Below are 24,956 nucleotides of genomic sequence, written 5' to 3'. Positions count from 1 at the left end.
TTTCATTTTAATGGAAAGAAAATCAAGAAATTTTGGTTGAATAACCGTTTGGTTCATGTGGGCAGATGAATGTCATCTATTATCAAAATACCATTGAAATCTTTAAGACCTTAGACTATATTTTCTTGGTCATGTTGCTTCTTGGATCCCATTTCTTGTATTGGGTATTTTCATAGAGGAAAAAATTTCTTGATGAGTTTTCCAATAAACTTATTTCTCTGGCAAGACGTGTTCTTTGTTTATGTTAGCATTTTTGGTATATTTCTTTCATTTTAAAACGGTAAATATAAGATGATTATTTTATTTTTTAAAAAAGAATCTATTAGAGGAATGACTGGAACTGGTTACCAACATGGCTTGCTAACTTTAAATTGGTTATCTTTTACGCTCACCTTCTCCTCTCTCTTCTTCCTCACACACATACAATTTTGGGGTGAGCCAACATTTGTTTACCTACACTTTGTTAGGTAAATCACATGTGTTAACTCATGTAATCCTTAAAACAGCACTAATCAATGAGAAAAATGAAGCTTTAAGAGTTATTCATCATTCTCAAAGTCATAAAGTTAGTTACTAAGAAATCCAGAATTCAGCTCCTTGTATGTCTGACTTTAAAGCTCAATTCTTTCCACCACATCACAGAGCCTCCAACACTAAAAGAGCCAGAAGCTTAATGAACACGGTTATGACATTAACTTAAAATATGCAAGAGAAATAAAAAATGTAAGACTCTTTAACAAAATCATCACATCCAATTGTAAAAGAAAAGGATATATTAGCTCATAGATAAAAAGTGGCACGTATTCAATTCTAAGATCAGGATCATTTAGTGAGTCTACCAATTTCGGCTTCATTTTCCCTTAGAGAGAACTTACAGTGGTCAACTGCAGTAGCAGGGCACTGGGGATATGTCTCTACTGGCCCCCATGCTCAGCACGGAAGTTCTGCTCCAGTAATCAATAGCATGCCAATATTTTTAGGTGATAGGCTGAGAACTAGAGCTAGAACTCTGATTAAACATGATTTAATCTACTACTTCATTTTACCAACATCCTTAATTTTATCTTGGGCAGATTATCCTTTTCCCAATGTTAGAGAGATGATGTATATATATTATATGTGTAATATGTACATTTATGCAATACGTATATACATATATACAATACATATACATGTATAATATAAATATAAAGACACAATGCCTTTAAATAACCTGTTTTTAAATGTCCTCAGTGTGTCTGTCAGTATCTCCACAGAAGGACTTCTCAGGGCAGCTCATAGGCTTAGTAGTAGCTCAACTTTGAATGAATAGGACTTAGAAGCCAGAAGCCATGGGGTAGATGGGACACAACCTAGAACACTGTCAACAACGGATTTAGTCCATTTACTCATTAGCTTGGCCAATATTTTTTGAGTGCTTCCTCCATGCCAGGATCCATATCCATGCTAGGAATATAAACATTAAAAAAAAATATTATTACCTAAAGCGCCTTCAAGTTTCTCTCAAATCTGGTTAAGGAGACAGACAAGTTATTATAATAACAATATATGTGCCCTATATATATTGTATGAATATAATTATAATGCTGTGTGATTTCTGCTGAGACTGAGATGTGAGCAGCATGCCAGGCAAGCACATAGAAAGAGTAACTAAAACCCAGATTTGCTGATTCAGTGTCAGGGCAAGGGATGGTTATGGAAAGCCTCCGAGCTACCCAGGCTAAGCATTAAAAGATGACGAGTCAGTACCCCCACTGACTATAGAAAAATATAATTAAAACTGGCAAGTTCTTGGATGTGTTTGCGTGTATGTAAATTTTCAGCACTTTGAAAATTGACCATCTAATCAAGAATCACCATGTTTTCCATGTATTCGCTTAAAGGAAAAACGTACCCTTTGTTGCTAAAAATAAAATACGTTTTGAGTCTGTGACATACTTTAAACTTCCATTTTAAATCACATAAAAGGTAGCTCAGTCCCAGTAGGTTCTAAATTTTGTTTTTAACAAGTCAGTTACCAGGCTATCTAAGGCGAATCATCTCACCTCACTATCCTAATTTATAAACAAAAGAGAGTTATTCCCCGGTCTCTTAGACCATTGCAGAGAAAACAAATTTTAATAAAGTACTGCAGATGAGTTTCAATAAAAGAGATGAGTTTATTATCATAAACTTGTTATTTTACAATTGTTTCTAATCTGTACCCTTAAATTAAGTCTTATTTATAATTATGGAAACAATTCCTTTAACTTTATATGGTTGGGTCAAAGTAATATTGCATTCTAAATAAGGGAATGTATCTTCCATAAAATTCTAATTTTGAGAGTCTGCAAGACCCTTTGTAATGTTTTTCTTAAAATGTCAAAATAATTTACTTCTGCTTATTGTTTTTTTGCTCTTATAACTCAGTCTTTTTCCTTCTTATCATGCTGTATAATAACAGTAATTTATAATAATGTATTATGTAATGATAAACCTTCTACCAGCCTCAAAGTTCCATGAGAGCAAGGATGACGCCTATTTTGTTCACTGCTGTATATCCAACATTTATCCCAGTGCCTGGTACGTGGTAACCGCTCGATAAATATTTACTAAATTATTTTTAAAGTACTGAAAATATTAATCAGCCCTAAGTAAAAGTAAAAGTGAAAATTTGGCAAGTATTCACTCAAAGATAAATCTGAATGAAGCCTAGGGACACCAGTAGAGATCATGAATCCTTTCTTCCAAGCAGAGCCATAGAGAACTTTTTTAAAATTTCAAATTTATTAATTTCTGTGCCAGCCATTTTCTAAAATTGCATGTGAGAACATTTAGATAAATATTTGCTCTATCCTATTAGGTGGCTCTTTTACTTACCTTCAGCTAATTTCCTTCTTCTTTGGAGTATATTTCTTTCCCCTTTCCCTTACTTTGAGTTTGACCTGCAACTTACTTGGATAAGGATGATGATAATTTATCGTTGTGTAGCACTCTATGGTTGTCTATGGACTTTAACCCATTTTATCTGACAGGAGCCGCACAATAATCTTCTGAGTAGAAGAATGTAGATATTATTACCCTTCTTTTGCAGAGGAAAAAGATAAGCCTCCAAAGAGTGAATTACTTGCCATAACAAGGAAGGTAACTAACGAGCAGTACTGGGACCAGTAAAGAGCTCTTCTGACTCCTAATGTGGTCCTCTCGATTCTACACCCCCTCCATAAAACCACACAGACATGCCCACCATCATGCACTGATATACAGGCATACTTAAAAGAGGAGGGGGGAAGAAAATGAGAAGAACCGTGGCTTGAAGAATGAGTGAGTCAAAGTTGAGTAGAAATGGCTTGAGGCATCAAGATGATCCTGGACAGGAGCCCACCTGTGCTCCCTCTTGAATACTGGACTATGCCCAAAGCCTAAATGGTGGACTAGAATTAGAATCAAGGTCTTTCCTATCACAGCTACATTTGATTTGGGGAGAAAATGCACTACATTGAAAGAAAAAAAGTGAATGAAATCAAATGTGGACAGATTAATCTAGCTTCGGCCCATAACCTCGCTTTCCATTGGTAGCAATTTCATTTGAATTTTAGTATTGTGGTCTTAAATTATTCTTTTACTTAGTAGGTAGACATAAGCTAAAAATTCAGCTTTCCCACACTTAGCCCTGAAGGAAACAAAGCAAGTCAGTTCTCAATAGAAAGATAAATGTCCAATGCACATAGGAAAGAATGATTTAACTTACCTAGTTATAAAAAATACAAATACAACAATAATGAAATTTCATTTTTCACCCACTAAATTGGCAAACATTTTTAAAATAAAATAACCATGAAAAGTATAGGGAAACAGGCATTCTCAAACATAGTTGGTGGGAATACATAATTAGAAAGAAATAGGTAAACAGAACTATTCCAGAGGGCAGTATAGCAATGAAGATCAAAGGATTAAAATATTGTTAATTAAAACTTGCTTCAATAATTCTTCCCAATAATTATTTCTGTTTCTGAAATAATCAGAAGTGTGCATAAAGAAAACCCAGCTGTTCTCTTTTGCCACAATTATGATAGAGAAAGCTTGAAAAAAACTTAAATGATTAACAGTATGAAATTTTTAAGTAACTTAGAAGTATAATTATATGATGAATGCTAGGAAACATTAAAAATAGCATTATCAAATGTACTTAAGAATACAAGATATTGAAAGTATATACATTTCAAACAAAAAGGCAAGTTATAAAACAGTAAGTACAATATGATTCCAGTAATGTAATAAAATGATAAATGTATAGAAAAATGATTAGAGGGATGTATGTAAATACCAATAGAGAATTTCTCCTGATGATGTTTATGGATAAGTTGTTTTCTTTATACTTTTCTATATTGTCCAAATTTTTCAATGAATATGTAATATTTTATAGTCAAAAATGGAATAGGTTTTTTTTTAAAACTCTGCCTGTATTTCTCAATAGCATATTTCTCCATATTAATGTAAGTTTGATCTTCAAAAGTGTAATGCTAAACTAATATACTATATATCAATTATATCTCAATAAAAAAGAAATTAAATTTTTTAAAAGTCCCAAAGCAAAAAAGAGTTACTAAAATTAAGTTCAACTCTTTAAAACAAAAATACTTCATCAGACCAATTGATGATAGATAAAGAGAAAGAGAATAAAAACTGACCAGCACTAGAGAAAAGATCTACATACTACAGCTGTGTTGTCATGCAATATTCCCCAGCAGGATTGGTGTTGGAATTACAATAGCAGACGCTTTTGTTGATAACTCATAAAGCTTGTGTTCCAGTGACAAATAGCAAGAGTAATCAGTACAGATTTAGCAAGGAACTCAAATAAATGTTAATTAGGAGAATAGAGACTCTTTATTAGCATCTAAATGTCAAACCAATCAAAGGATAATGGATACACTAACATAAACAAGAACCAGGAAAGAAGCCTTCTGGTTGGACCCACACCCAGTGGGGAGGATATATAAGAGCCCCAGAGCAAGGAGAGACATTCGCACCTCAGAAGGCTCATCTGTCTTTACAACCAAACCAGTAAAAAACACAGATTCCAAGCGCCATGGCTTGCTGCACTCCCTGCCGCTGCAGCGTCCCCACCGGCCCCGCCACCACCATCTGCTCCTCTGATAAACTCTGCCGGTGTGGAGTCTGCCTGCCCAGCACCTGCCCACACACTGTTTGGTTACTGGAGCCAACCTGCTGTGACAACTGCCCCCCACCCTGCCACGTTCCTCAGCCCTGCGTGCCCACCTGCTTCCTGCTCAACTCCTCCCAGCCCACCCCAGGCCTGGAGACCCTCAACCTCACAACCTTCACCCAGCCCACCTGTGAGCCCTGCATCCCAAGATACTGCTGACCCACGGCTGCTTTGCTCAGTGTCTGACACTAAAAGAGTCAACCCAGAAGCTTTGGTGTTCATCTGTCTCAACATCTGCAACTAATTGATTCTGCTTTTGAAGTTGGGGCAAGGATGGTGCTATCATTGACAGCCCCCCCAAAAGAAACGAAGAGACTTTCAATGGCCATGTAGCAGATATCAGTAACCAAGGGCAATTTGAGCAGGTAGATGCCTATCAGCTTTCCAAAGTTGTTCAATTCCTTCATATTAAAGTGTATCTTTCTTTGGGTGCTTTGGGAATACTGTTTCCAGTCTTGGGTGGTATCTTTCTGGAAATTAAGGAGTTTCTTCATGATCTTCCTAATAAATTTTACGTCTCTGGCATAGTACAAATGTCTACAATTACTTTTATTTCTGTTAATTCATTAAATGTATTTATTAGCTCCAAAAGTCATCATTTTAAGAAAAAACTGAGGACATCTGCAAAACTGAAAATGGTGGCAGTACAGATAAACGTTTCTTGCTTTTGTTTTTCTTGCTGTTTTAAGAAAACTAAATGTCCTTGCATATAAGATGATCCAGTATGTCGGCATACTTGAAAGTGGACTTTCCCTGACTTGTCCTCCCAAAAAATGGTCTAAGGTAGGTTGGGAAATACTGAACACAATCCGAAGACCAAATAAGGCATAACATATCCACTAATCCAGGTGACCTGCCCTATTTATGCAAAAAATTAATAAGATAATAATGTCATTATTTATTCAATAAACATTTATTAAATACCTATTATCTGCCCTGTATTTTATTGTCTCTTCTCAAAATGAGCTGTCTGACAGGTGAAGCAGATGCATACACAATACCCCTTCATTCCTTCATACAATTAACAATTATTTATTGAACGCGAGGCATTGCCTTACAATAAAAAATATAAGTGCTCTACCAGAAACATTAGTAAAGTGCTGTGGTACCATAAAATTAAGGACAATTAAGAAACTAAGATTGCTGCCACACTGACAAAGAGAGGGAAGACGTAGTCAAAGACAAATTGACTGGAGCTGGTGGTCACAGGGCTATAAAAGAGAAGGTGTCAAAAAAAGGCTAGGTAGTGGGGTTATGTCACCAACTGAGCATGAGAGTAGAGAAGGAAGAGAGAATTAAAAAAGGAAATACTGTGTTCTGCTCTAGACACGTCAGCTTTGAGGCACAAGTGGCATACCTAAATGGAGTTTAGGCAGCTGGAATTTGCACAACAGTGTTCTAGAAAGGAAGAAGATGTATGAGGGAGAGTGCAGAAGTCTGTGTAAAAGTTCCTATCAAGTATTTGCTGGGCACTGCATTGTACACACGCAGGATGAAATCCCATGAGGCTAGCAGCAAGTGGCTGCTAGGGGATGAAGAGCTGAATGGAGATACCGGAAGTCATTCAATATTAACGGACACTGAAGTCAGAGCCCATCCAGAGTGGACAAAACTCTCCGAGTATCTCAGGCATTCAACTGATGTTCCAGAAGAACACACCAAAGGAGTAAGGACCCCAACCTTGAGTAAAGAACACACCGAATTATACCTGCCCTAGAAAAGTCTAAAACCAGGCCTGAGAGGGTCAAGAGGATCTTCTAGTGATTTAACTTCCTGTCAGAACAAAACTCAGCCCTCAAAACTCTGCAACATAATCAAGACTTCCTAAAATATATCATCCAGAATGAACAGCATGTAATTAAAAATTGCCAGACACGTGAAGAAGCAGGAAAATGTCATCCATAATCAAGACAAAAAGCAGCCAATAAAAATAGGTCCAAAGACACGTAGATGTTAGAATTAGCACACAAGGATTTAAAAATAGTTATTATAAATATTTTCGTGGATTTAAAGAGAAAGATGAATAAGATGTGCAAGGGAAAGGATGGACAAGATGAAGAATCTCACCAGAAAGGGAAATTTTAAATTTCTAATAAATTAATAACAAATTTACTTTAAATTTAAATTAAGAGATTTTAATTTTAAAAATTAAATCTTTAAAATTAAAAATTTTAATTATTTAATCTTAAATTAAATAAGAGAGAAGCAAATGAAAATTCTAGAACTAAAGAGTACAATCTGAAATAAAGAATTTAATAGATGGCCTTAATAGCAGATTGGAAACTGCCAATTATTGAAATCGATGAATTAAGATAGCTCAAAATAATTAAGATAGATCAAAATTATCAAAAGTAAAACATTGAAAGAAAAAGATGGAAAAAAAAAATAAAAAAACAGAACCCGAGCAGCCCGTGGGACAGTATCAAGTGGCCCAACACATGTGAAATTGGAGTTCCAGAATGATAAGATAGAAAGTGGGGCAGAAAAATTGAGGGAAAAATGGCTGAAATTTTTCCAAATTTAGTGATTTATTTTATTAGCCTACAATTCAACAATCTCAACAAACCCGAAGCAGGATAAACACAACCTAAACACACACACACACACATCACACAGATAGAGTCAAACTGCTAAATAACAAAGATCAATAGACTATCTTAAAAGAAATAGGAAGGAAAAATACACATTAAATAGAGGGTACCACAGAGAAAAAGGTTGCCAGACTTCTATTCAGATAAAATGGAGGTCAGAGGACAATCAAACCTCATTTTTAAAGTCCTGAAGGAAAAAAAAAATATTAATTCAGAATTCTATAGTTTGCAAAAACAACATTCAAAATTGAAGGAAAAATGAAAACATTTTTAGATAAATAAAGCTGATAAAAAGCATTGTCTGAAAGCCTACACTGTGAGAAACACTAAAGGAAGTCCTTTTGGTTTAAAAGAGTAAATTATACGAGATGAAATCTCAGACCCACAGGGAGCATTAAAGAACACCAGGAGGGGGCCGGCCCCATGGCTTAGCGGTTAAGTGCGCGCACTCCGCTACTGGCGGCCGGGGTTCAGATCCTGGGCGTGCACCGACACACCGCTTGTCCGGCCATGCTGAGGTGGTGTCCCACATACAGCAACTAAGAAGGATGTGCAACTATGACATACAACTATCTGCTGGGGCTTTGGGGAGAAAAAGGGAAAAAAAAGAGGAGGATTGGCATGGATGTTAGCTCAGGGCTGATCTTCCTCACAAAAAAAAAAAAAAAAAAAAAAACACACCAGCAATGTTAAGTGCAGAGGGACAGTAGAGAATATTTTGTCAAGCAAATATATTGTCAGGCAACTACTTTCTCTTGGACAAACAGCCCATGACAAATACACAAAAGACTGGAATAGCTGCTTCACAAAAGAAGATACCCAAATGGCCAATAAATGCATGAAAAGTTGCTCAACTTCATTAGTCATTAGAGAAATGTAAATTAAACTATGAGATGACACTTTACACTGACTAAAATGTCTATAATTAAAATGTCTGACAACATCAAATGTTAGTGAAGGTATAGAACTAAATCTCTCATACATTGTTGGTAAGAGTGTAAAAGAGTATAATCATTTTGGAAAAAAGTCTGGTAGTTTCTTATAAAAAGAAACATATACCAATTCCATGACTCAACCATTCTACTCTAGATATTTACCCAAGAGAAATGAAAATATATATCCACAAAAATATTTGTACAAGAATGTCTATAGAAGTTTTATTCATAGTAGCCTCAAACAAAAAATAACCCAAATGTTCATCCAAAGAAGAATGGACAAACAAATTGTAGTATATTCATACAATGTGATGAAAATAATCAAAATAATAAGAAATTGTCACATGTTGAGATGTGTAGGGAAGCCATTCTGGCTTAAACCTGATTCAGCCTAAACTTGTTTTTCCTAGAGCAGCCTGACTTATGACCTGTCAAACATGCATTGTACATCTGCTTTAAACATTAAACATTACCCCAAAGCAAAGGATGCACTGTCTGAGGATAGGGACAGATACCTCCCTTCCTCTGACGTCAATACCAGTGCTCTTTTGAAGGTAAATTTTTCTTGCCAGAAATCAGGGTCAGGTTGACCTGCCGCACACATGCGAAACTGCAGCAAAATACTTCCTTGTGACTTTGAGGAAAAAAACGTATCCCTGTCAGGCTTGATGTATGTTCTTTGTTCTGAAATGGGATATTATCACGCTGCAAACCGCGCTTCTCTGGAACACTTTCTCCCTTTGTCAAGACTGCCTTCCTGGCTCAAGTAAAATTCACCTTATCTCTCCTATGTATAGAATGGTTACTGGTTATTTGTGTTGACAAATGAAATACTCCTCAGCAATTAAAAAAAAAGAACAAACTGCTGAAGCAAGCGACAACATGGGTGAATTAAAAATCATGATGCTGAGTGAAAGAAACCAGATACAAAAGTATGCACGCTGTGTAATTTTACTCATGAAATTCACAAATAGAGAATAGCCGTCTATAGTAATAGGAACCAGCGCAGTGTTTACCTTTGGGAGGTGGGGATTGAGTGAAAATGAGCACAAGGGAACATTCTGGTGTCATGGAAATGTTAGATATCTTGACCGGGGTGATGGTTACATAGGTATATGCATTTGTCAAAACTGCATTTCACTATATGTAAATTTTATCTCAATAAAAAAAATGGAGGAACAAAAAGAATATGTATTTGACAACTATGGAGGCATTGGGGACCAAGACTCATAAATTGGAGATCTTACACTGGCATTATATTTTATTATCTATTAAGTGAGAGATACTCATATTGTTTATTTCTTGACAACACTATACTGTAGAAGTGACAGGTATTATTCTTCCCACTTTACAGTGAGGACTAACTAAGGCCCCAAGGGGCTACATGACTAGATGAAGACCATACAGCTGGTAAGTAACAGCATTGGGACTAGAATATAAATACTATGTCCACTAAGACAGTGTTCTTCGTCCTCCGCCAATTCTCCTTGTCTTTCAGTGTTAAATTTCTTTCATAAGGAATCATGTGTTAAGACAGAAACCTCTGTTAAGCCAAGTGGTTATATTTTTAGCAAACATTTATTAAGGGTCTATTATATTATGTCCCAAGTGCTCAGGATAAGAAGACAAATAAGATACACCTGTCTTAAAAGAGACACTGTCAAAAAAAAAAAAAGGCACAAACATAAAAATTTTAAAGCAACGTGACATAAGTGGAGGTGTGTGCAAAATGCTCTGGAAAGAGCCGCCACCTCAACGTGAGGCAGTTGAATGCCACGGCAGCCGAGTCTTGACACGTGGGTTCACCCAGGAAAGGATGGTAGAAGAGCATTAGGCCAAGGCAACAGCACCAACAGAGCCTGAAGGATGAGACAGTATCAGGAAATCACCTAGAAAGGTAAATTGGACCAGATTAAGGAAGGTCATATTTGTCAATCTAGGAAGTTTGGACTTTATAAGTGGAGAGTGACAAAAAGTAGCTTTGTATTTTACAGAAATGATTCTGGCAGCAGTAAGTGGATGTTCTGAGGTAAGGGCATATGACAGAATCAAACAACCACAACTGAAGGCAAGCAAAGTGAAACAGATTATGCTTCATAATGGAGATGAAATTCAAGGGGAAATCTAAAATAGCTACATCTCAAATCCCTAGCCGTTCGGTACTGCACCAGGGATTTCCTCCAACGGAATTGCTGATCTGGAACCCTCATCATAGAGTTTTATTCCCCAGTTCCAGTATTTTAAATTTTCATGAAATTGAGGCCTTCAAAAATAAATAAGAGAAAGCAGGTTCCATATCTCAGAAGAAAAGCCTTCTGTAGCATCCTTGCCCCTACTCTGAAGTGTAATCAATGAAAGTTCAGTTTCCCATGAGGCACAGGAAATGTGGAGAAGGCAAGTGTCAGGAAATCAAAGATCATAACTCCAGGTCTTGATAACCAATTTATATTCTGGCCTTGGGGGGGCACAAATTATGCCCATCAGTTGTGTAAAGTGACTTTTCAATTTGCACACAGGCAGATCTGGTTCAAACACACACACACGCACACACACACACACACCTTAAACCCAGTTCCCACCTCACTCCTCCACCACATGAGCACAGCAAGACCACAAAAAGCATTGCAAAGATTGCTAATTACACGAAACATTTTTATGGTGATGGCACAAACAAATGGCATTTAATGAGTTGTAATATTAACTTTAAAAGGAGACAATAAATAATTTTCAATGAACAGGATCAAAATCTATGGGAATATTATTTTCCATATTGATAATCAGTTGTATCTATAATTACTCATTGGCCACATTTTCTTTCTTTCCTTATTCTGACAAAAGGACAATGCTTCCTATGAAGATTTTCTGAAGCAAGCATTTTATCCCACTGGCACATGGAAATAGTGACCTTATTTAGTAACCTGAAGTTATGCTTCTTTTATGAGGCATAAAACTCTGTCAGCAAATAAACAACACTAATGAATGTTCACATGAAAACTGGCACCAACAGCGATAAAGAAAACATCCGGTGCATTCTGTAAATACCCATTTGGGGGCTATATAAAAGTCTCAGCAGGGAAGGAGATTTTGGAGTCAGGCAACTGGAGTTTTGGAACTAGTCTTTGCTCTTCACTTCTAACAGGATGACTTCTGACAGCTCCCCCACGGGCAGCTCTTCTGAATCCTGTGCCAGGGCTTCTGATTGTGCGTTTGCTTCTACCTGTCCCGTGGAAACCACTTGTCTCCCCAGCGCCTGTGCTGCATCCAGATGCCAGACCCCTAGCTTCCTATCCAGGTCTCGCTTGCCAGCCGGCTGCTTCGTGCCACGCCACTTTGCTGGGAGTTGTAATGTTCCGTGCTTGGTAGGGAACTGTGCTTGGTGTGAGGATGGGGTGTTCAACAGCAATGAGAAGGAAATGATGCAGTTCCTGAATGACAGACTGGCCAACTACCTGGAGAAGGTGCGTGGCCTCGAGGAAATGAATGCAGAGCTGGAAGGCAGGATCCGAGAGCAATGTGAAGAGGATATCCCATTGGTGTGCCCCGATTACCAGTGTTACTTTGACACCATTGAAGATCTCCAACAAAAGGTCTAGTGCCTTACTGCCCTAATGCTCCACCTTCCCAATCTCTGATTTGCTTTATCTTTTTACTGTTCTATGGAGGAAGCCAGGGAAAGGGGACTTCCAAGAGGCGATGTGATGTAGAGGGTCCAGAGTACTTAACTAGAAGTCAGGAAACACCAGCACTAGCCCCAGTGCTGCCTCTAATTACTGATTGACCACAATAAACTCACTTACCTCTAAACTTTACCCTATCATCTATAGAATGATGAAAAACTATTAAATCTAAAATTACTTCTGTATGTAAGGCTGTACATCTACATTATTTTTAGCATAAGATATTGAAATGTCATTTTTTAATCATATAATTTCACCTGGTTATCATTTTCTTTTCTTATTGATGAATTGTTATTATCATGGCTGGGGACATAGTCATCATACAAACTACTTACAGAGAAAATTTTGAGTTCAACTGCCAAGGAACATTGCAAAATGTCTTGGGTCATTAAAAAACTAAACCTTTTTATTTCTCTATTTTGTTTATAAATTGGCACTGTTTTTTTCCTTATGAAGTGACATGGTTAACAAGAAAAGCAGGCTGAAAGCTATTTTATACTTTCTTATAAAGACTTTTAAGAGATAAATAATGGCATAGATGTTACATGAATAGATACTCATGCTTCTTTCAAAAAAACATTTATTACATAATAACTTACTTTCCAGATCTCGTGCACGAAGGCAGAGAATTCTAGACTTGCTGTACAGCTTGACAACTGCAAACTGGCCGCCGATGACTTTAGGTCAAGGTAAGTTTAATTTGAATTTGAAAATAATTTATGGTTGCCTCTATCTTTCTCACACGCACACACACAGACACAAACACAGCACAAATATTCTCCATATAATATATTTTTATGCTAAGAATTCTCACAAGGCTCGAATTTACCATTATTTGGGATATAAAGGAAATCACAGCACGTGGCTTCCCGGAGTCCACGTGTCACTCATCAGCACGCCCAGCACTCGGCACAGTGTCAGCAAGGTAAGCACTGGCTGTATCTCTTTTGCTGTGAAAGGTATGAGTCTGAACTGGCTCTTCGCCAGCTGGTGGAGACGGACATCAGTGGCCTGCGTGGGATCCTGGGTGAGCTGAACTTATGCAAAGGTGATCTGGAGGCCCATGTGGAGTCTCTGAAGGACGATCTCCTTTGCCTTAAGAAAAACCACGAAGAGGTGAGGAAAGTGGAAAATCGCTGAAGGGCTCTCAGAGTGACAAAGTTAAACTGATAGATTTCATGACATATATATAAAATTGCACTTGGGTAGATGTGGCTTAAACTGAAACAAACTTACTCGAGGCACTACTACTATGCAGCCTGATCATTCCCATGTGTCTCTGAATGTAGATGTGAAATGACCCCTGGCCAGTGCCAGATGAAGGGGCCAAACTCATCACCTGCCATTACTTTTGTGGAGTTAGCTTTCTCTGGAGGCTTTATGCCACTCCTAACTCTAATCCATAGAGTGTGAAAATCAGGCTGATAAACACAGAGTATGAAGGTCATTTCAAAAAGGGGATAAATACCCTTAAGGTCCATCCATGTTCCCACAAATGGCAAGATTTCATCTTTTTTGTGGCTGAGTAGTACTCCACCGTAGATATATACCACATCTTCTTTATCCTTTCATCCATTAATGGGCACTTAGGTTGCTTCCAAGTCTTCCGTATGTGGAAGATAAACAAACAAACAAATACATAGATATGGAGAACAGATTGGAGGTTACCAGAGGAGAAGGGGGCCAGGGGAGGGCAAAAGGGGTAAAGGGGCACGTGTATGGTGACAGATGGCAACTAGACTTTTGGTGATGAACATGATGCAGTCTATACAGAAGCTGAAATATAATGATGTACACATGAAATTTATATAATGTTATAAACCAATGTGACCTCAATTTGAAAAGGGGGGGGATAAAGACTCAGGCAATATTTGGACAAATATTTTTAAATATTCTGCATATATAATCTATATAAAATCATAAAATATGAAGTGTATGATTATCTCATATTGATGAAGCTAAAAAATGAGAAGCTAAATGATATAACCAAGAACATTTTCTCTTTGAACATTTGTTGATGATAAGAGCTAACATTTATTGAGACCTCATTATGTGCCAAGGACTTTTGTAAGTGCTTTATACGTATATTAACTCTCATATATCTCATAACCCTCTGGAAAAGGTAAAATTATTATACCCACTTCACAGATGAAGAAACTGGTGGTGAAAAAAGATTCAACCTAAGGAATCTAAATCTAAACTCCCTGCTCCAAAAAACAGAAGTGGGAGGCTATTGAGATGTCAAAGTGAATTCCTGCCCCCCCCCATTCTGTGACATTCTTTACTCCATTTCCACTTTCAGGAAGTCAGCTTGCTTCGTGGACAGCTTGGTGACCGCCTCAGTGTGGAGCTAGACACTGCCCCCACCATCGACCTCAACAGGGTCCTGGATGAGATGCGCCATCAGTACGAGATGGTGCTGGCCGACAACCGCAGAGAGGCAGAAGAATGGTTCGCTGTCCAGGTCAGCACCTGGGGCAATAAAGAGGCAGGCTTCCAGATTTCTGCCTTATTCGGGTTCTCTAATCGTGCCCGTGTTTCAGACGGAGGAGCTGAATCAGCAGCAACTGTCCAGTGCGGAGCAGCTGCAGGGCTGCCAGACGGAGATCTTGGAACGGAAACGCACAGCCAACGCTCTGGAAATTGAGCTCCAAGCACAGCAAAGCCTGGTATGTAAGGGAAAGACAGCTCTGTGTTGTCCCTGAAGAATCAGGCCCTGAGATACTATTCCCTCTTCCATAACCCAAAAGAGACACCCACAGTTCAGGTGGCAGAAGGTCTGAATTTCCAATTTGCAAAGGATTGCCTCTCCTTGCGTTTCCCAATCACCACTGTTTACCCGGCTGGAAGCAGAAATGACAGGTCAACAGCCTGTACTGTCCCAATGGGGTACCACGACCCTCCCTCCTAAGCTTGAGCATGATCCTGCAGCACCCCTCAGAGACAGAGAGAGAGAAGGAAAGGAGCAGAACAAAAGAGGGACTTCCGAGCCAAAGGCACTCACGCATTCCAGTGGGTTTTAACTCTCTATTGATTCAGGTCAATTTTCCAAGCTTACCATCATATCTAAAATGAAGAATCGTTTTCAGACTTTGCATTCTACAACTATCCTAAAGTTTCGCAGGATCCACTCCTCAACCTGACCCTTCACTGCACCCTACTCCACTCAAGCAACAAGAATACCCTGCATTCAGATGACTTTAACCACTTCCAGTCAAACACTGCTGTGTGCCACATCAGGTCCTATATAGCACACCCAGGAGAACAATGGCTGAGCACTCATCTTGTGAGAGAAACAACCCTCATTTAAGCCTCACAGTAACCTTATGGGGTAATTCCCTTTACTAACCCCATTATACAGATAAGGAAAACTGAGACTCAGATTAAGTAACTGGGGGTCATGCAATCGTTAAGAGGCGAAAGTGGAAGCTAAATCCAGTGGTTCAATTCCAGAGCCTCTTCTCTTAACCACACTATACAGCCCCTCCCGTTTAAGAGCCCACACTCAATGTTTCCTCTCAAATGCTGTTGATCCTCCATAAGCTACACAAGTGTGTTTCAGGCTGTGGTGGTCACAGTGGTGGTAGGAATAACTAACACTTATATAGCCCTTAAAATTTTTCCAGGAGCTGTTCTAAGTGCTTTACACATATTAACTCATTTAATACTCACAAGCATCCTATGAGATAGGTACTTTGCATTCCCCATTTTTTATAGAATAAAACTGAGGTGCAGAGAAGCTAAGTAATTTTCCCAAAGTCACACAGCTGGAAAAGGATAGAACAAGGCCTTGAAACAAGTGATCTAGCCCCAGAGACTGTGCTACACAGTCCTTTTTACACTCATTTCTTTCTGCAGACGGAATCTCTGGAATGCACTGTGGCAGAAACCGAGGCCCAGTACAGCTCCCAGCTGGCCCAGATACAGTGCCTGATCGATAACGTGGAGAACGAGCTGGCCGAGATCCGCTGCGAGGTAGAGCGGCAGAACCAGAAGTACGAGGTGCTGCTGGACATGAAGGCCAGGCTGGAGGGCGAGATCAACATGTACTGGGGCCTCCTGGAGAGCGAGGACAGCAGGCAAGTTCCACACAATTACTCTCAAAATCCCCCCCAGTCTCAAAGAGGCCCATGTAGGAAAAGCCCCTTTCTCTAAGATCTGGCCAAGGTCAAACCTCCCTAGTATATTAAAGTATCTTCTTAAAAGAGTGATGAGAAGCGGCTGAGGCTAACCAGATGACAATAGAAATGTTCAAAAATATTCTGAAGTTCTAAAGCAGAATAAGCATCATATATAACATTTCACGCTGGGGTCTCCCTCTGCTCCCGTCTTCCATTCAAGAGAAACTAGGAACATGCATAAGATGGCATTTGCAAAGCGAGAACATACATAAGATTTTATTCAATTGCCTCTGCTGCGGTGAACACAAAGCGACGACGCAGGATCCAGGGAGGAAATAGGCTTAAGTCAAAGGTTATTCTGCAAAGAGTGTTCTCCAGAACAAAATTTGCAGGGCAAATTTTGGCATCATTTTTTTCTGAGTTGACATTTTATCCAGCTTTCTCTTGTTAAGCTTAGTTCAAAATGGCTTTTACACAGGCTTTCCTGTAACCCGTGTTCTACCACAAGCACGTCAAGCAATACTTGTGAGCCGTGCTCGGCGTATGTAATGTGTCGGTACATTTCTGCTTATCATTTCCTCTCCTGCCTGCTTATTGGGAATATTCTAGGCATCTATAAAGGTTTCTTGCTAACCTTCAAATAAAATGTGTTTCATTCCTTTAGCGTGGTAAATATAGCTTGTGGCTTATCACTGTTGATATAAAAACCATTTGATGCTAAGGTAATTGTCTAAACCCATGTCGATAGTTTGATTTTGCATAAACTCAAGCTGAAAATATTTTTTAACTCCTGAAATACAAATAGATTAACTAATCCATGCAAAACATCATATATTATGGAAGATAGTTGTATGTATCTTTCCGAGAGGAAATTTAGGAATAAAATATAATAAATTTTATTTTATTTTATTTTTAATTATAAAAGTACTAGATTCCTTTTTTAAAAATTTGCCACGTGAAAGGGAGAAAAAAATCAGTCATAATTCTATGCCCCTAAACATCTGTTGTCAGTATTTTGGGAGCTTCCCGTTTTCCTTCCTATAATAGGCTTTTCCATATAGTAGAAATCATAGTTACATATGCCTATAGTTGTCTAACCTATTTTTTTCACTGTCATCTAAGCATTTTCAATTCTAATAAACATGTAAGATTGTCTTGTGACCATTATTTCAGTGGCTGCATAAGATCCCATAAGGGACATTGGTCTGTTATTGGACATTTAGGGTATAAGAAGAATTATTCTCACACATTTAAAAAGCAAAGTAGAGAACTCCCACTTCCAGAAAGATGAAGTAGATGTACTTTTCCCCATTCCTCTTCCTAAGTAAGACTAAAAACCCTGCAAATTACATATAAAACAAATATAGGCAGACTCTGAAAGGTGCAAGAAGACGTCAAACTGACTAGAGTCCTCGATGTCCAAGGAGCAATAGAGTGGCGAGGCCCTGGGTTTTCTTTGCACCTCATCTATCCCATAGCGGGCGCTGGAGAAGCCAAGGACCCAGAAACACCAGCAGGTGCAGATAGAAAAAAAAAAAAAAAGCTCCAAGAAGAGGAGTGACGGATGTAAAGGGAGGTAAGCTTTCTCTACTTCACTGGAAGCGATACCATGTCAACACCAGTAGACTATGATAAGCTATGTCTGTATAATGCAAGGCCTAGAGCGACTACTTAAAAACTGTGCAAAGAAATACACTTAAAAATGCTAGTGATAAATCAAAGTGGAATTCTAAAATATATTCAAGGAAACCACAGGAAGGTGGGAAAAGAAAATAATAATTATTATTATTTTATATTTTACATAATAAATTATATAACATAATTATATTGTTATTAAATAAAAATAAAAAAATAAGATGCAGACTTAAGCTCCATGATATCAATAATTACAGCAAATGGAAGTGGTCTAAATACACCAGCTAAAGGACAGAGATTGGCAGAGCAGATAAAAAAGCATGACCCAGCTATGTGCTTTCTACAAGAAGCTCACTTCAAATATAATCACATAGGTAGGCTGAAGGTAAAGGAATTGAAAAAAAAAATACATGATTGTTCATAGCAGCTTTATCTGTAATAGCCAAAAACTGAAAACAACCAAAATGTTCTCAAGATGTCAAGGCCATTATGCTGAGTGAAAAAAGGCAATCTCAAAGGGTCATATATTGTACAATTCTATTTATATGACATTCTTGAAATGACAAAATTATAGAAATGGAGAACAAATTAGGTGAAGCGTGAAGGAGATCTTTGAGGGGACTGAATGGTTGCATATCTCCATCGCAGTGGTGGGTACATGAATCCACACTTGAAAAATATAGACAGAACTAAACACACACAATGTATCAATGTCCACTTCCTGATTGTACAATTGTACTATAGTTGAGTAAGATATAATCACTGGAGAAAACTAGGATACATGGGACCTCTCTGTACTATCTTTGCAACTTCCTATGAATTTATAATTCTTTCAAAATTTAAAAGTTTTAAAAATCACGCACAGTGGAAAGCTGGAGAAAAGTTCTCCTCTTCACTTTTCTATTTCTATTTTTTGAGCACTCAGTAATAAAGCACATAATAATAATAGTTAATACAGAGTTGGTTTAAAGAAAAGTCAAGTTTCAAACCTGAAATTTTATGCCGGATGTGTTTACATAGCACTCTCCTGATCTAACAATAAAGAGTAGTAAAAATACTCAGAATAAAATATTTTTCAGGGGCCGGCCCCGTGGCTTAGTGGTTAAGTGCGCGCGCTCTGCTGCTGGCCGCCTGGGCTCAGATCCCGGGCGCACACCGACGCACCGCTTCTCCGGCCATGCTGAGGCCGCATCCCACATACAGCAACTAGAAGGATGTGCAACTATGACATACAACTATCTACTGGGGCTTTGGGGGAAAAATAAATAAATAAAATCATTAGAGGCACGGAGAGGAACCACAAATACAAATGAACACACCAGAGTCCAGCCTCCAACGGCTCACTTGGACCCATCCCCAAAGCACCTGCTGCTGCCCAACACACCTTCAACCCCTGACAGCTATCTTCTGTTCAGCAGTGTTGTCAGCCAGAATGCAAAACCTTTGTTTGTGTTTGTGTTTAAGCCCTGGCTATCTCAGGTGGAAATCTTAGGCCCAACACAGCTGTTAGTCTTAAAAAAAAAAAAAAAAGTATTTTTCAGGTAGATAAACCCATGAAATATTGTTCAAACTCCATTACTCTGATAATGAAATTGGAAAGAAATTTAATAGTGTTGCATCATAAAAGCGAGCCCTGGTGGTCTAGTGGTTAAGATTCGGTGCTCTCATTGCCACCGCCCGGGTTCGTGTCTGAGTCTGGAAACCACACTGCCCATCTGTCAGTTGTCATACTGTGGTGGCTGCGTGTTGCTGTGACGCTGAAAGCTATGCCACTGGTATTTCAAATATCAGCAGGGCTGCCCACAGGTTTCAGTGGAGCTTCCAGACTAAGACAGACTAGGAGGAAGGACCTGGCCACGCACTTCTGAAAAAATTGGCCATGAAAACCCTATGAATAGCTGTGGAGCATTGTCTGATATAGTGCCAGGTGAGAGGATGGTGCAAAATGACCAGGCAGGGTTCTGCTCTGCTGTCCACAGGGTCGCTAATAGTTGGAATTGACTCGACGACACTAACAAAAAAAGCGTCATAAAATCACAAACCTCAGCCACCTGGAAGCTTCCACCATATAAATCTCACAGACTGTCTGTCATGCACCTGTTCTCTGCCTTTCCTATGGTTTCTTTTCTGCCTTGGTTAAGATTGTGGCAAAAAAAAAAATGTTTTTGTTTAACAGTTTCCTCAGCATCTGTAATAATTTCCAACGAACTATATCCAATTTCCTCTCAGAAAGATACACATGACTACCTTCCAAGATATATAACATTTTGCGTGGATTAATTAATCTATTTGTATGCTAGGAGTTAAAAATATTTTCAGCTTGGGTTTATGAAAAATCAAAGTGGAACTTAAGTAGGAAAATATCTGTAATGTAAGATAACGACGTTGGGGGCTCTCGTGTTCCTTTTAGCCTTTCACAGCTGTTTTTACAAGTTTTTGCATAGAATTGCACTAAACATTATGTTAAAGACACAGGTTAATTCTAGATCTGACCATTTCTTGGGTTAGCCACTCAGTTCTAAATGGTGTTAGGGTGGGAGGGCTCAAGCTTTTCTGACCATACTGCACCTGGACTGGCAAAATGGCCTTTCCTCTCTACCTTCCAATAACGAAAAAAACTTCTAAAATGCTAAGGGCATTAGATATATGTCTACTTTGCAGTAGTTTAATATATTTTTATTTGCATAACAATGAATATACGTTTTTAAATCTGGTTATTGGAAAAGTATACACCAAAATTATCATTGATAACAAATCTGGATCACTGTATACTCTATAGTTAACCAAACAACCCACAACAAATTAATTGATAATGATGATGATAAACTAGGAGTGAATTATACATAAAGAGCAAAGATTTCAACCATTGAAAATTTTGATATCTCAAAACAGTACTGAGAAGTCTCCCTCGAAATTGCAGGAATGCCATCTTCTTCCACATGAGCATACGCAGTAGGCACTCCCCTGGGTTGTCAAACATTGAAATGGCCCTTGTACTTTTGGATAAAACAATAAGACCTCCTTCCATAAAATCTAGTACAGCCCTAATTTTTAGTTAAGAATATAATATCTCCATAGCTTTAATAATGCACTAAACAAGATGTCAGTAATTTTAGCACTTGGTGTTACATAAAAAATATAATCTAAAATATAATGCATCATTCATCTGTAAGAACCAGCAAAAAGTCTTGCATTCCAGGTTCTGTGTACAACTCACCCTCATGAGGACCCTCATGCAAAACAATGGCCTCAAATTTTACCTGCTCTAAATGCAAGTAGCATTCATGACTCAAGGCTCAAGTTTCTCATAGTGTATATTTAGTATTTACAATTCATGGATTCCTTGCTGGCTCTGCAGAGGTAGATATTCTCTTCCTCTCCCTTAGCTACTTATTTCAGGCTGGACCTAAAGCCCATCCTTCCTCTGTCCTGCACAGCCCCTTTTCCAGAAGACTCCATCCAGGACAAAGCCATAAAGGGAATGGCTTTCTATCACTCACAGACTTGCTCTTTCAGGAGAGAGTGTGGATTTAAGTTTTTACAGCTGAGATTCTCCAAAATGTCACATCAAAAGGAAGAGAACAGGAGAGAAGCACTTGTGGCTGCAGCATCTGGAACACGCTGCCTCCTCAGGCCCTGAGGGAAAGAGACTGTCCAAGCATCTTGAACTAGAAACTAAAGGCCTGGTTACACCTTGCCTAACTGCGAGGGGACAAGAAAGTGCAACCTTCCCATGTGCCCAAAAGGAGAGGAGAATCAAATATAGGTGAGCCCTGGAGTCTCACCCCAGAGCAGTCTTGAAACACCTAGATGAGGAAAGGAAGAGGGAACCCAAAAATAAATATGCCGTGAAGAAACAAGGCAAGGAGAGCTTGGAGAATGGCAAGGGATGCAATTTGGCTAGAATGTATGGAGTGGGTACAGAGTCATGGGACATGAGGTAAAGTCAGCTGGGTCAAGATAGCGGAGAGTCTTCACTGCCAAGTAATCAAGAATGCTTCTGGAGGAAGCATTGAGCATTTCTGCATAGAAAAATGGTGACATGTTAAGGCAGATAAAGAAGCTCTTCAAGATGGACTATGAAGGTTAGCCAGATTGCTAAAAGTTAACGAATGAGCTGGTGGTAGGAAAAGGAAGGTGACGGATACCCACTGCTCTATCAAAAAGTTAAGTGATGAAAGAAAGGAAGAAGCTGCCTTCATGGAAGAAGTGCTTAATAGTTATGGGTAAGACATATTTTGAGGTCAGGTAACAAAAACGCTTAAGGGAAAGGAAAATTGATCAAATAATAAAGACGTGAAAGATGCAAGAAAAGAGGGATATCATTGACGAAATGTGGTCTCGAAGGAATCAAAGAGGAATCAGCTCCATAGCCAAATAAAGCACTCAGCCATGGGAGGAAGGAACAACTCTGTCTGAGAGACACAAGAGGAGAAGAAAAATGATAAGATGGAGAGACAGGTATTGGAAGCAGAAACATTAAATAGTTTTCAAAACTTTTCTCTGATTCTAAAAGTGAAGATTCAATTTATGGAATGGCTATAAAAACATAAAGAAGAAAATAACATTCATCAGTAATTATAAAATGCAAAGAATTCCATTTAACATTTAGATATTTTTCCTTCTAGTCTTTTTTTTTTTTTTTTGGTATGTTTTAAAAACTATGAACTTTTTCAAACACTGTTATTTTATGGAGTCAAATTTATCCATTTTTTATGGTTTCTTGATTTTGAGTCACTGTTATAAAGGTCTTCCTCTGAATTATGAGAAAATTCTCCTATGTTTTCTTTTAGCACATCTATGATTTCAATTTTTCACAAGTGAATCTTTGATCCATTTGGAATCAAGTATGTGAATAAAGTAGTGAATGTTCATATAGTTACATAGCTGCATCAAATTTTAACTTTTCATGTTAACTGTAATTTAATGGGATATAATTTTCATACATTAAAATGCATTAATTAAAAGTATATAGCTCTATGAAGTTTGAAAAACATACACAGTCATGTAATCACCCAGATCAAGATATAGAATAGAATATCAAGATGTGAAATATCAATCTTGAGAGTTCCTTCATGCTCCTTCCCAGTCAACTCACCTCCCCCCCAAGGAGGCAACCACTCTTCTGATATCCAACACTGTAGATGAGTTTTGCCTGTTCTCAAAGTTAACATAAATGTAATCATACTGTTTGTGCTTTTTTATGTCTGACTTCTTCAGGTCAACATAATGTTTTTGAGGTTCTCCCATGTTTTTGTGAGTATCAGTAGTTCATTCTTTTTTGCTGTTGAGTACTATTCCATTATAGGAATATACCACAGTTTGTTGCTCAATCATTATCCTGCTTATGAGCAGTTGGGTTGTTTCCATTTTGGCGCTATTAAGAAGAAAACTGCTATAAGCATTCTTACACAAGTCTTTTTTGTGTATACGCACTCATTTCTCTTGGGCATACACCTGGTCATGAAATTGCTGGGTCAAAGGGGAGGTCCTTTGTCAGATATGTATATTGTGAATATTTGCACCCAGTATGTGCCTTGCCTTTTCACTTCTTAGTGTTATATTTTGATTAGCAAAAGATTTTAATTATGATGAAGTCTAATCTACTTTTTTTATAATTAACGTTCTCCATGTGCTAGAAATCTTCACTTAGCATGGTTATAAAGATATTGTTTCATGTTTTCTTCTAAAAATTCTATACATGTAACCTTTGCATTTAAGTGTTTAATCCATCTTGAATTAATTTCTATATATAGTGTGGGGTAGAGCTCAAGAGGTATTCATTTTTGCTCTACAATTATCCAATTGAATCAGCAACATTTATTGAAAAGGCTATCGTTTTCTCACTGACTTATTGTAGGACCTTTTTCAAAAATCAATTGACCATATATATGTGAGTCTGTTTCTAGACTCTATATTGTTTTTCATTGATCTATTTGCCAACCCTTATGCCAATATCACACTGTATTGATTATAGTAGCGTTATAGTAACTTGTATGAGTTTACACTCTCACCAGCAATAAATGAGATGCTGTACACAATACAATGCATTTGTCATCAATCTTTGATTTTTTTCAATCTGATAGGTGGCAAAAATAAAATGATATCACAGTGTAATTTAAATTTACACCTCCTTTCTTATGAGTGACATGGAACACTTTTTCTAAGTCACTTTTAAGTGCCTTTTGTATTTTCTTTCTGGTCACTGTCTGTGGTGTAATTGCAAATATTCTTTCCCAGTATATCATCTGTCTTCTGATTTTATAGGTTGTGTTTTTTACTCAAGCACAAGTTATTTGATGTAGTCAAATTTATCAATGCTTTATGGTTTCTTAATTTTGAGTCATTATTAGAAAGGCCTTCTGAATGCAAATTTATAAAAGAATTCTCCTATGTTTTCTTTTAGCACATTTATGATTTCACTTTTTCACATTTGAATCTTTGATCAACATGTAATTTGTCCTACTGTAAGGCATGAGGTATGATTCCAACATTCCCTGGCCTGCCCCCCCGACAAGCTACATGTGATAGTCTATCTTTTCTGCATTGATTTTAAATGTCACGTTTATCATATACTAAATCCCAATCCATTCGAGAGTATTTCTTGACTTATTCTATTCTATTAGTCTGTCTGACTGTTCATGCATTAATACCACACTATTTTAATTACTGAGGCTTTAAAATATATTTTAATATCTGGAAGGACTAGTCTCTCCATGGCTTTTCTTTCTTAGAATTTTCCTGGCTATTCAAGTTTGTTTGATTTTTCTCATAAAACTTCAGGATTA

At 37.9% G+C, this 24,956-nt stretch overlaps 2 protein-coding genes across 2 annotated transcripts; both read left to right on the top strand.

Annotated features, from left to right (window-relative positions):
• The first annotated feature begins 5,071 nt into the window (after positions 1-5,071).
• Positions 5,072-5,368, top strand: LOC101390163 (keratin-associated protein 3-3-like). Its single transcript, XM_004434511.3, has one exon. It carries the CDS (start codon positions 5,072-5,074, stop codon positions 5,366-5,368), a length of 297 nt encoding a protein of 98 aa, XP_004434568.1.
• Positions 5,369-11,875: 6,507 nt separating this feature from the next.
• On the top strand, positions 11,876-17,177 carry KRT40 (keratin 40). Its single transcript, XM_004434878.3, has 7 exons — positions 11,876-12,322; positions 13,019-13,101; positions 13,372-13,528; positions 14,715-14,876; positions 14,956-15,081; positions 16,271-16,491; positions 17,012-17,177. Exons 1-7 carry the CDS (start codon positions 11,876-11,878, stop codon positions 17,175-17,177), a joined length of 1,362 nt encoding a protein of 453 aa, XP_004434935.2.
• Positions 17,178-24,956: the final 7,779 nt, after the last annotated feature.

The sequence above is a fragment of the Ceratotherium simum genome, chromosome 16, assembly GCF_057802395.1.
Source record: "Ceratotherium simum simum isolate JZ-2026a chromosome 16, ASM5780239v1, whole genome shotgun sequence".
Classification (NCBI taxonomy): domain Eukaryota; kingdom Metazoa; phylum Chordata; class Mammalia; order Perissodactyla; family Rhinocerotidae; genus Ceratotherium; species Ceratotherium simum.
The sequence above is the reverse complement of the archived record's forward strand: the minus strand, read 5'-3'. Positions and strand labels throughout refer to the sequence as shown.

Excerpts from the sequence above, each read along its gene's own strand:
- LOC101390163 (XM_004434511.3), top strand. The coding sequence starts at position 5,072 with ATGGCTTGCTGCACTCCCTGCCGCTGCAGCGTCCCCACCGGCCCCGCC.
- KRT40 (XM_004434878.3), top strand. The coding sequence starts at position 11,876 with ATGACTTCTGACAGCTCCCCCACGGGCAGCTCTTCTGAATCCTGTGCC. Across the intron at positions 13,102-13,371 it reads GCCGATGACTTTAGGTCAAG|GTATGAGTCTGAACTGGCTC; the intron begins GTAAGTTTAATT and ends TTGCTGTGAAAG. Across the intron at positions 14,877-14,955 it reads AAGAATGGTTCGCTGTCCAG|ACGGAGGAGCTGAATCAGCA; the intron begins GTCAGCACCTGG and ends CCCGTGTTTCAG.